Genomic DNA, 13,599 nt, shown 5'->3' with positions numbered 1-13,599 from the left:
AGGTGACTGACCGCAGCGCTGCTCCTTCTCCTGCGCAGCTCTCCTCTGCCGCCCCGGATCTCATCATCCACCTGTTCTCCATTACCGAGGACTCACCTGCTGCAGACGATCATGGGGCTGCACCTGTGTGATTGAAGCCAGACACAGCGTCCAGTGTTATCTGCTGGAGCTGGAGGAGGGGGGTCAGTGCAATCCATAATGTAATCACATCACAGTATATGGCAGGCGCCTAATATTCACTGTGCTCACCAGAATCATTATCTGACCCCACAGGGCTGTCCAATAACGTCACATCCCATCCTGTAATACCGTATACTGTGACATCACATCCTATAATACCGTATACTGTGACATCACATCCTATAATACCGTATACTGTGACATCACATCCTATAATACCGTATACTGTGACATCACATCCTATAATACCGTATACTGTGACATCACATCCCATCCTGTAATACCGTATACTGTGACATCACATCCTATAATACCGTATACTGTGACATCACATCCTATAATACCGTATACTGTGACATCACATCCTATAATACCGTATACTGTGACATCACATCCCATCCTGTAATACCGTATACTGTGACACCGTATACTGTGACACCACATCCTATAATACCGTATACTGTGACATCACATCCTATAATACCGTATACTGTGACATCACATCCTATAATACCGTATACTGTGACATCACATCCTATAATACCGTATACTGTGACATCACATCCCATCCTGTAATACCGTATACTGTGACATCACATCCTATAATACCGTATACTGTGACATCACATCCTATAATACCGTATACTGTGACATCACATCCTATAATACCGTATACTGTGACATCACATCCCATCCTGTAATACCGTATACTGTGACACCGTATACTGTGACACCACATCCTATAATACCGTATACTGTGACATCCCATCCCATCCTCTAATACCATATACTGTGCCATTATATCCTATAATACCGTATACTGTGACATCCCATCCCATCCTCTAATACCATATACTGTGCCACTCTATCCTATAATACCGTATACTGTGACATCCCATCCCATAATACCGTATACTGTGACATCCCATCCCATCCTGTAATACTGTATACTGTGACATCACATGCTATTCTGTAATACCGTATAGTGACCGGTGATATTACATCCCATAATACCATATACTGTCCAGTGATATTACATCCCATAATACCATATACTGCCCGGTGACATTACATCCCATAATACCGTATAGTGTCTGGTGATGTTTTATATATCACAATATGAACCATTGTACATTGTATATACTGTGCTGTACACAGTCCTTTATGCTGTATACACTGATTATTGATCCTGTATACCCCCCATGACCCTCACCATATCCTCCTCAGAGCCCCCAATATCCATGTTCCCTTTTCCCCGGCCGCTGTTTTCCTCTCGTCTCCATTGAGCGCAGGATGTGAAGACTTTTCTCCTCCAAGGTCAACAATGAATTTATTTAATGAAAATGACCAATTAATCAGCGCCGGTGCCCGCGGCTCGCAGGGGATATGGCTCCACTCAATGATGCGGTGACCTCCACACGTCCTTGTGTAATGATCGGTAATCACTGACACGCGGCGTCATCACTGCCCACACCTCACCACACCCGGCCTGGGGGCGCCACACTCCAGATCTCAACATTTAACATATCTAATTAGAGAAGCCTCACGATGTGCCGGGACCATGGCTGCCGGGACGCACAATGCCAGGACCATGGCTGCCGGGACGTACAATGCCAGGACGATGGCTGCCGGGACGTACAATGCCAGGACGATGGCTGCCGGGACGCCCAATGCCAGGACGATGGCTGCCGGGACACACAATGCCAGGACGATGGCTGCCGGGACACACAATGCCAGGACCATGGCTGCCGGGACGTACAATGCCAGGACGATGGCTGCCGGGACGCACAATGCCAGGACGATGGCTGCCGGGACACACAATGCCAGGACCATGGCTGCCGGGACGTACAATGCCAGGACGATGGCTGCCGGGACGCACAATGCCAGGACGATGGCTGCCGGGACACACAATGCCAGGACCATGGCTGCCGGGACGTACAATGCCAGGACGATGGCTGCCGGGACGCCCAATGCCAGGACGATGGCTGCCGGGACGCACAATGCCAGGACGATGGCTGCCGGGACGCACAATGCCAGGACGATGGCTGCCGGGACGCACAATGCCAGGACGATGGCTGCCGGGACGCACAATGCCAGGACGATGGCTGCCGGGACGCACAATGCCAGGACGATGGCTGCCGGGACGCACAATGCCAGGCGGCTGCTGCTCCTCCATCTTTATGACAATTATGTGAAATTTAAAGGGGTCGTCCAGCGAAAACAGGTTACCATGTATCCACAGGATGGCAGATCGGTGGGGATCTGACTCCAATCGGCAGATCTGGGAAATTAACAACTTTAATCCCTGTGAGAAGATGTGGCAGTATGACGGACGCCCGATCACCGCTCTATTCATTGTCTATGGAGCTGCTGGAACCAGCCGAGCGCAGAGCTCCGCAGCCCCATAGACAATGAATGGAGCATTTGCACCAAACGGATTAAACTCTGTGATGAAGCCGCGGACGGGAGAGAAAGTCATGTGACCAGCGGATATTGAGACGTACAAATATAACTTTATCAAAAATAGACACAAAGTGTAAACAAGGCGAACACACAAAGTCCTCACTACAGACATCCAGTAACATCTACCTCTGGGCGCGCGAGGACGAGGGACTACAACTCCCAGCAGGGGAAGCCACAACTAGCTGGAGATTGTAGCTTGTCCAATGCGGAGCCCCGAGTTACAGATATTATCATCATTACTCAAATTATTAAAAAAAAAATCATTTTTTTTATTTAAAAATGTTTTTTTTTAAAAAATCTCTGACTACCATAAGATACGCGTTCTCTGCTTCTGAGTTGTCAGGTGGATTTGAAGGGATTTTCTGGGCTGGATTGTGCCCATCCAGGTTTGATGGGAGCCTTATATTACAGACCTGTGTATGACATATACTATGGCGGGATTAGTATATTTAAAGGGCCAGTACAGTCTATTTTATATCGCAGTTCTACAAGGATTCATGAAGACTCCGGTCCTCTGGGGTAAGATGCGCCACGTTCATTAAGAGCCGGTCACATCTTTCAGCTGCCGCGAGGAAATGATGGAGATATTTTTGGGCCGAATCCCCTCCATGCTGCAATCGCTTTTCAAAAAGTTGTGGAACTGATATAAAAATGGCAAAAAGTCGCAGAAGTTTTGCAGAACTCGGAGCTGTGCAAAAATCTTGTGATCTCAGCAAAATTCTGGAGCAAAAAATAGTTTGATGATTGAAGATATTGAAGATCTCTGCTGGCTGTCAGTGAATGGGGATATTCAGACGCTAAAACCATTGTCACAGCTGAGGGTTTGTTACAGGGGAATCAGCCGCCTGTTTACGCTGCAGGATCACGGTGTGACGAGTGTTAGATGCGATAGTGCTGCGGCGTAAATCTCCGCTGTGAAGTATTAATTCAGCCTCTGACTGTAGCGGTTTTCATTCACTGACAGCGACAGAGATCTTGATTACGATTTACTGATGTAAAAAGATCAGAGCGCACCATGCGCCGTTGCTGGTCCGGACCGTCTGATAATCCAGAATATTGGACTCGTATGACTACTCCCCCCCCATGTATCACAGTGTATGGTTATATACGCCGCCCTACACCGGGTCCAGGGATCAGCACCTATAGGCGGCCGCCCGCAGTGACGTCATCGCCCGCCATTGTCCGCTGGCTGCTATGTAGAAGGCGCCAAGGTTCTAGAAAGTCAACTATAAAGATATAGAGGAATCCTCACGCAGCGCGGTCCCAGGTCCGGTGAGTGCTCTGTGTATTCTGCATGTGCCGCTCATGGACCTGGAATTGGTCGGACGGTCGGACCCTCGGCTGTCGGAGATCACCGGTCGCTACTTGAACGATTCCACCTGAAACACGAGGTAAAGACACAATCACAAGGTGACGTCAGAGAAAACCGGCCATTCTGCACAAAGCTCTGCGGCCAGCGCTGCCGTATATTCACTGTGTGTGGAGCCAGCGACACCGGACGCAGCAACGTGCCAATAATCTACAGCACAACGAATAACCCAGAACGTACCACCCTGCTGCCCCCCAGTCAGGCACGGACCCCCGTCAGGCACGGACCCCCGTCCCCCGTCATGGCCGTCTGGATGCAGGAGACCAGCCGTCTCCATGAAGTCACCCCCTAATAACATGCGCAGGCTTCACCCAGATACTCAGGAGCCGTCTGGGGGCAGAAAATTACATGAGATGTGTGTGAATATCTGACATTAGGACCCCAGATGTGTAGAAAAGACCCCGGAGGAGGCGTAAAGTGCCGTATATTGATCCTGCGCTCGCTGTGCACGCGGCAGAGAAGTCTCGGATTAGTGCAGCTTCCCTGGTGTCGGGTGATGTGTAGATGGCGGCCGGGGGGATTCTGCGCTGCGGGGTCAGGTGTAGACGACAGGAGAAAATGTGATCTGACAGTGAGAAGACGAGGAACTATCTGCAGACCTCAATATCAGGATGCCAAGCCGCAAAATACTGAGAGCAAGATTGCAGCTCCGCAGGGCCACAAAAACGAAAGAATCTATGTGGTGGCAGAGACTGCGCCCCCTATAGCTAAACCCCAGACCACTGCGCCCCCTATAGGTACACCCCAATTACTGCACTCACTATAGGTACACCCCAGACCACTGCGCCCCCTATAGGTACACAATTACTGCGCCCCCTATAGGTACACCCCAGACCACTGCGCCCCCTATATGTATTACTGCACTCCTCCTAGCTACACCCCAGACCACTGCGCCCCCTATAGGTGCACCCCAGACCACTGCGCCCCCTATAGGTATTACTGCACTCCTCCTAGCTACACCCCAGACCACTGCGCCCCCTATAGGTACACCCCAGACCACTGCGCCCCCTATAGGTACACCCCAGACCACTGTGCCCCCTATAGGTATTACTGTACTACTCCTAGCTACACCCCAGACACTGCGCCCCCTATAGGTACACCCCCAATTACTGCACTCCTCCTAGCTACACCCCAGACCGCTGCGCCCCCTATAGGTACACCCCCAATTACTGCACTCACTATAGCTACACCCCAGACCGCTGCGCCCCCTATAGGTACACCCCAATTACTGCACTCACTATAGGTACACCCCAGACCACTGCACCCCCTATAGCTACACCCAGACCACTGTGCCCCCTATAGGTATTACTGTACTACTCCTAGCTACACCCCAGACACTGCGCCCCCTATAGGTACACCCAGACCACTGCGCCCCCTATGGGTATTACTGTACTACTCCTAGCTACACCCCAGACACTGCGCCCCCTATAGGTACACCCCCAATTACTACACCCCTCTTTGCTACAACCCAGACCACTGCCCCAATACGACACTCTTTCATACTCTTAACCCCGCTGTTTTCTATCGCCCCCGCGCCCCTATACCAGGCGTGTCCACACCTTCTTACTGAACGGGTACTGCGGCCTCGCCTGGCTTTTGTGTCGGTATTTCGCCTCCAGTTCGTCCATCCAGTCAATGTTCCAGTCCAGAACCGGCAGCGGATTCATTTTGGGTTTTCTACCGTTCGGTTCAGAGCTGTTCCCTGGGTTCTGAGCGGCCAGAAATCCATCCAGAGGGGACGCAGAAGCCGAAAAGTCTGGAGATAAAACACAGGACACATCAGATCTGTGATATGGGGAATGGAACGACCCTGCCCACTTAAAGTATCAGTACATTCCTTAAAGACTCTGTGCTCCTCAGAGGACACCGCTCCTTCCATTATGTTATTCTCAGTAAGTGACTGTACAAGTAAAGTTCTTTAGATGGTAAATGCATTGCAGCAGTTATAATATTACACGGATCCGCTGCCAGAGAAGAGATCGTCGCAGTCAGGGATGGCGGAGGAGACGCTCAGACCTCACCACATACAGAGCAGAGAACACGTCTCCAGAATCACCCGCGCCACGAGCAAAAAACCCTGAAGTCACCGCATCATGCGGGAGAAATACAGCCCCGTCATGATGGGAAGGAGTATTCACATAGGAAATTTCTACATAGGGGCCGTATTATAGCAGTTATATTCTTGTACATAGGGGCCATATTATAGTAGATATATTCTTGTACATAGGGGCAGTATTATAGCAGTTATATTCTTGTACATAGGGGCAGTATTATAGCAGTTATATTCTTGTACATAGGGCCAGTATTATAGCAGTTATATTCTTGTACATAGGGGCCGTATTATAGCAGTTATATTCTTGTACATAGGGGCCATATTATAGTAGATATATTCTTGTACATAGGGGCAGTATTATAGCAGTTATATTCTTGTACATAGGGGCAGTATTATAGTAGTTATATTCTTGTACATAGGGGCCGTATTATAGCAGTTATATTCTTGTACATAGGGGGCAGTATTATAGCAGTTATATTCTTGTACATAGGGGGCAGTATTATAGCAGTTATATTCTTGTACATAGGGGGCAGTATTATAGCAGTTATATTCTTGTACATAGGGGCCGTATTATAGCAGTTATATTCTTGTACATAGGGGGCAGTATTATAGCAGTTATATTCTTGTACATAGGGGCCGTATTATAGTAGTTATATTCTTGTACATAGGGGGCAGTATTATAGTAGTTATATTCTTGTACATAGGGGGCAGTATTATAGCAGTTATATTCTTGTACATAGGGCCAGTATTATAGCAGTTATATTCTTGTACATAGGGGGCAGTATTATAGCAGTTTTATTCTTGTACATAGGGGCAGTATTATAGCAGTTATATTCTTGTACATAGGGGCAGTATTATAGCAGTTATATTCTTGTACATAGGGGCCGTATTATAGCAGTTATATTCTTGTACATAGGGGCAGTATTATAGCAGTTATATTCTTGTACATAGGGGCAGTATTATAGCAGTTATATTCTTGTACATAGGGGCAGTATTATAGCAGTTATATTCTTGTACATGGGGGGCAGTATTATAGTAGCTATATTCCTGTACATAGGGAGCAGTATTATAGTAGTTATATTCTTGTATATAGGAGCAGTATTATAGTAGTTATATTCTTGTACATAGGAGCAGTATTATAGTAGTTATATTCTTGTACATAGGGGGCAGTATTATAGTAGTTATATTCTTGTACATAGGGGGCAGTATTATAGTAGTTATATTCTTGTACATAGGGGCAGTATTATAGTAGTTATATTCTTGTACATAGGGGCAGTATTATAGTAGTTATATTCTTGTACATAGGAGCAGTATTATACTAGTTATATTCTTGTACATAGGGGGCAGTATTATAGTAGTTATATTCTTGTACATAGGAGCAGTATTATAGTAGTTATATTCTTGTACATAGGAGCAGTATTATAGTAGTTATATTCTTGTACATAGGGGGCAGTATTATAGTAGTTATATTCTTGTACATAGGGGGCAGTATTATAGTAGTTATATTCTTGTACATAGGGGGCAGTAATATAGTAGTTATATTCTTGTACATAGGGGCAGTATTATAGTAGTTATATTCTTGTACATAGGAGCAGTATTATACTAGTTATATTCTTGTATATAGTAGTTATATTCTTGTACATAGGAGCAGTATTATAGTAGTTATATTCTTGTACATAGGGGCAGTATTATAGTAGTTATATTCTTGTACATAGGAGCAGTATTATTGTAGTTATATTCTTGTACATAGGGGGCAGTATTATAGTAGTTATATTCTTGTACATGGGAGCAGTATTATAGTAGTTATATTCTTGTATATAGGAGCAGTTTTATAGTAGTTATATTCTTGTACATAGGAGCAGTATTATAGTAGTTATATTCTTGTACATAGGGGCAGTATTATAGTAGTTATATTCTTGTACATAGGGGCAGTATTATAGTAGTTATATTCTTGTACATAGGGGGCAGTATTATAGTAGTTATATTCTTGTATATAGGAGCAGTATTATAGTAGTTATATTCTTGTACATAGGGGCAGTATTATAGTAGTTATATTCTTGTATATAGGAGCAGTATTATAGTAGTTATATTCTTGTACATAGGAGCAGTATTATAGTAGTTATATTCTTGTACATAGGGGCAGTATTATGGTAGTTATATTCTTGTACATAGGGGGCAGTATTATAGCAGTTATATTCTTGTATATAGTAGTTATATTCTTGTATATAGGAGCAGTATTATAGTAGTTATATTCTTGTACATAGGGGCAGTATTATAGTAGTTATATTCTTGTATATAGGAGCAGTATTATAGTAGTTATATTCTTGTACATAGGAGCAATATTATAGTAGTTATATTCTTGTACATAGGGGCAGTATTATGGTAGTTATATTCTTGTACATAGGGGGCAGTATTATAGTAGTTATATTCTTGTATATAGGAGCAGTATTATAGTAGTTATATTCTTGTACATAGGGGGCAGTATTATAGTAGTTATATTCTTGTACATAGGGGCAGTATTATAGTAGTTATATTCTTGTATATAGGAGCAGTATTATAGTAGTTATATTCTTGTATATAGGAGCAGTATTATAGTAGTTATATTCTTGTACATAGGAGCAATATTATAGTAGTTATATTCTTGTACATAGGGGCAGTATTATGGTAGTTATATTCTTGTACATAGGGGGCAGTATTATAGCAGTTATATTCTTGTATATAGTAGTTATATTCTTGTACATAGGAGACAATACTTACAAATAATGAATATCCTTCTAGTAAGAATACATTATGTAATACTGTAGTTCGTCGCCCGTCTTTACATTACATTGTACATTATATACGGAGCCATCGTGTTGCCAGTAATGCGGTGATCGGCGATGGCTTGTTCGCTCGCTGGATACTAATCTTCCTTGACCTTGGCAGTCATTGGATCTCACTTTGCTTTGTGCGCGGTGTCAGACAGATGTTCCAGAAAAGCCGCTTAAAATAATCAGATTTTATCTGATAATTCAGGATTTCGCTCTGAACATAAATAAGTTGTTTGTAAAAATGTGAAATTAACTCTCCAGCTGCCAGAAAGCGTCAGTAAATCCAAGTGACTAACGGGTGCTGGAGTAAAGATGATTTGTGTTCTGCGCCGGGGCTTGGATTTATGGCTTCCATGAATTGTAATATGCAGATTGTCAGCTCTGCTCCATTAAACCTACGTATAATCATAGTCCAGACCGGTCACTGGCGCGCGGCTATGGAAAATGAGGCATTAAACGGAAGTTTTACTGCCCGGATTTACGACACTTTGCTCTAGAATCCCCCAGCGTGGTTAAAGCAACTTGTGGATATCTAGCTGATGTAAACTACAACTCCCAGCATGCCCCGAAGAACAGGTTGTAGAGAACGACTTTACTAAGAGGACGAAAGGGACTTTACTTTCCATATAATTGAAAGGGGAAACGCTCATTAAAGGGCCAGCGACCCCTTTTCTCATCTCGGGTCTCCTTTCCTATCACGTGCATATGTCGTAGATCTGGGGGTAACATGCCGCTGCCTTGTCCGCTGGTATAAGGCCTCTTAGAGGTCACCCATGGGCCCCGGGCCCTATCTATATCCAATAACCTTAGTGCTGCAGCCATGAATAATAATGATTGGGATGTATTGGGAGGCGATGGAGGACCGCGCCGGTGTAAACACGCCATATGGGGCCGATGACGGCAGTGTCTCATCCGTGACCTTACTTAACCCAGTCAGGAAAATACATGTCAGGAAAGGGCTCAGCTTTGCGCTGTTTATCCATTCTCCACCTAAGGGACACTGCACAGGTCATCAATCCCCCCCCAAATTTCCGAGGAGGTTTATCTTTCCGCCCTGCAATGAAACGGTGGAAGGAAAACGGATCAGAAGGTAAATTCTATATCCTGCTAATAATTAGTGGGGAGTAATGGGCTCTGGGGGGACAGGACCCTCTCGCTGGTCTGGTGGTTGGAACCTCGGAGCTGTCAATTATCAGCTGATACATTGTACACAGGACGGTTACTATGGAAACCGCTATCGGAGAATCACCGACAGGAACAATATATCAGTAACAGAGCAGAGTTGCAGGAAGGAGATAGGAAATAGAAGGACGACGCATCGCGCTCAGACACACGCCGGCCTGCGGTGCGGATAACGGCACGGACACACATATTAGCGGTAGTTCTCCTTTAAGGACGCCGGCCGTCACTAGTGTATTTGGGAACTACATGTGCAGCAATTCCCTTCTATACGTCCATTATCAGAATTAGAGCAATCCAATAACTCTGCCGGGCGGCTGCAGCAGATCAATATGCCCCAGTGCCCGGGACGGTCATCAGGAGCACGCATGACAAATGTGCAAACATGAAACCTGGGGCTGCACTGTTATGTACTCATGACAACACTTCCTGTCTGTGTGCCGCCATTGTGCAGCCTTGGCATTGGGACACCAATGCTTACACCTACCCATGCTAGTCAGCATGTGGATGATTATCTGCACAGAGGACAGACAGGAAGTGTTGTCATAGGGGCACAGCATATAGACTCTGCCGCACATCTTGCTTGTTACCTATGGAATCATTTTATGGAATCGCCTACGATAGACCTGCTGCGTCTATACTCACCGGTGGAAATCCGGTCCGCACCTGCAGACTCAGACTGGGTTATGCCGAGGCAGAAGTTATCCACTGCCACCGCCAGGGCCTTGGCAAAGCTGGCATCCATCATGAAGGAGCCATCTGAAGAGCTGACCATGCTGCAGCGGGCACTGGTGTAGTTATCCTCCGATACGGACCCCCAACCATTGACTAGAGACCCCGCCATGGAGCTCTCATAGTCACTGATGCTGGAGGTCGGCGTCTCGCAATACTTTCTGTAGGACTTTAAGGAGCTGAGCTCTCCCAGGTCCAGGTCGTCGTCTTCATCGGGGGCGTCCTCCACGTCTGCCAGTTCTGAGGGGCTGCAGATGTAGCCGTACGTGTTGGAGGCAGCGGAGAACGGCTGCGGGAGGGTGGAGTCGCTATCAGAGGGATGTCTATGGGAAATAGAAAAAACACATAAAATATCACAATCACAGGCGGAAAGCAAGAATAGATCTGAAACAAGTCTGTGCAGCATGGAGAGGCAGCCTCCTGTACAGCAGATGTTAATTTCTGTGACCACTTCAGTATACAAACCATTGGCACACAATAAAAGAAGTAACGAATAGTCAGCCCTAAACCTCTAAGATGTGGGGAGAAGGGGATGCTGTGCCCAAACGAGGGGCTTCAGGATGCCCCTCATTCACTGTAGACAGGTACTGGCTGCTCTCCTATGTATAATCACCCCTACATCTACAGGTGGCGCCACCAGTCTCATAGTGAAAGTCTGAGTGACAGAAGTAAGTACACGGTGCCCCCCCCAATAATGCATGGCATGTGACAAAAGTCTCGGCGTTAATCAATACGTCCCAATCTAATTAATCTCATCAGATAGAAGCAGGGGCGGCAGAGGGGACTAATGCAGAGACTGACCAGAAAACATGACTGCATTAACCCTGCGTCTACTGAAGGAAATCTGCAGACGCCCAGAGATGTGTGGTCTGCGGTGACTGTACACAAGGCACGCGACTCCTGCTCATTAACCCTCAGGATTTATCCCTCCATTAATTCTCCTATCCAACTTCCATGTCCCTTTACTCAGTCTATGCTGAAGTTCTGAAGCATTACTCATGAACCAGGAGGCACTGGATGGACAGATTGATCATCCCTTTCATACAGATTTCAGTGCATGCGCTCCTGGGTGCGATCTTGCACGCCGCTGCAGTGCATGTGCTCCTGGGTGCGATCCTGCACGCCGCTGCTGTGCACGTGCTCCTGGGTGTGATCCTGCACGCCACTGCAGTGCATGTGCTCCTGGGTGCGATTCTGCACGCCGCTGCAGTGCATGTGCTCCTGGGTGCGATCCTGCACGCCACTGCAGTGCATTTGCTCCTGGGTGCGATCCTGCACGGCGCTGCAGTGCATGTGCTCCTGGGTGCGATCCTGCACGCCGTTGCAGTGCATGTGCTCCTGGGTGCGATCCTGCTCGCCACTGCAGTGCATGTGCTCCTGGGTGCGATCCTGCACGCCGCTGCAGTGCATGTGCTCCTGGGTGCGATCCTGCACGCTGCTGCAGTGCATGTGCTCCTGGGTGCGATCCTGCACACCGCTGCAGTGCATGTACTCATGGACACAATCCTGCACGCCGCTGCAGTGCATGTACTCATGGACAGAATCCTGCACGCCGCTGCACTGCATGTTCTCCTGGGCGCCATCCTGTACGCCGCTGCAGTGCATGTGCTCCTGGGCGCGATCCTGCACGCCGCTGCAGTGTATGTGCTCCTGGGCGCAATCCTGCACGCCGTTGCAGTGGATGTGCTCCTGGGCGCAATCCTGCACGCCGCTGCAGTGGATGTGCTCCTGGGCGCCATTCTGCATGCCGCTGCAGTGCATGTGCTCCTGGGTGTGATCCTGCACGCCGCTGCAGTGCATGTGCTCCTGGGTGTGATCCTGCACGCCGCTGCAGTGCATGTGCTCCTGGGTGTGATCCTGCACGCCGCTGCAGTGCATGTGCTCCTGGCCACGATCCTGCACGCCGCTGCAGTGCATGTGCTCCTGGGCGTGATCCTGCACGCCGCTGCAGTGCATGTGCTCCTGGGTGTGATCCTGCACGCCGCTGCAGTGCATGTGCTCCTGGCCACGATCCTGCACGCCGCTGCAGTGCATGTGCTCCTGGGCGTGATCCTGCACGCCGCTGCAGTGCATGTGCTCCTGGGCACGATCCTGCACTCCTAATATAATAGGGTGCACAGCGTCATAACATTGAAAAAACTGATGACGCTTTCAATCCATTTGGTGCTGGAGATTTTTTGTAAAATTATGAATAAAGCTGGTCCAACATCTGTGAAACGTAAGGGGGTAAATGGATACCCTGCAATGTATCTATAAGTGCAGCTAACACCAGCCTCATTACTGGCCTCCATTCACGGTCGGATTGGTGGATTACACTAGGTCTTGGCAGCGACACCGGGATGAGCCACTTCACAATGTGCCCGGTCTGCAATCTTTCTGTAAAATCCTTCTATGATCTAATCAATACATTTCCAGTAAACTCTGCAGCGAGACGTTAGTCCACCATTGATTGACTGCGGAAAGTCACCTAAAGTGCAGGACGGCAGAAAAGTGCCGAGCCAGCGCAGCTAATTGTGAGGAGCAATCATCTCCGCCGGACCTCGCCGTGCCGGGCGGCATGATAAAGGGAATCCACCGTCTCAGGGAAGACTTGTCTCCTGCTCCTGCTCCAAGTCTGGTGTTATGGCGCTGACAGTATCGCCACCTACCATCGGACAAAATCCTGGATATAAATGAAGGCCACGCTGGGAGTAGTAGTGTCCCAACAGCTGGACAGCCACATGATGGTGGAAAGTCTGAGACTTCATTATTAGCATTGACAGACTGAACGCTTCTTATAAGTGGTGGTCACATGACAAAGTCTTGATGTTACC

General features: G+C 47.4%; 1 protein-coding gene across 2 annotated transcripts in view; it reads right to left on the bottom strand.

Moving 5' to 3' along the window:
- Positions 1-2,681: 2,681 nt before the first annotated feature.
- Positions 2,682-13,599, bottom strand: part of ROBO4 (roundabout guidance receptor 4) — a 108,958-nt gene continuing 98,040 nt past the window's right edge. For both annotated transcript variants that reach the window (XM_075328845.1, XM_075328846.1), the window contains exons 18-20: positions 10,700-11,109; positions 5,572-5,768; positions 2,682-4,022 (exon numbers count right to left, since the gene is read on the bottom strand). In XM_075328845.1, the coding sequence (XP_075184960.1) occupies positions 4,005-4,022; positions 5,572-5,768; positions 10,700-11,109 (625 nt within the window). In that variant the 3' untranslated portion in view covers positions 2,682-4,004. The remainder of the gene's footprint in view (positions 4,023-5,571; positions 5,769-10,699; positions 11,110-13,599) is intronic.

This window comes from Anomaloglossus baeobatrachus, chromosome 11, assembly GCF_048569485.1.
Source record: "Anomaloglossus baeobatrachus isolate aAnoBae1 chromosome 11, aAnoBae1.hap1, whole genome shotgun sequence".
NCBI lineage: Eukaryota > Metazoa > Chordata > Amphibia > Anura > Aromobatidae > Anomaloglossus > Anomaloglossus baeobatrachus.
This window is presented reverse-complemented; position numbering and strand designations above follow the sequence as displayed.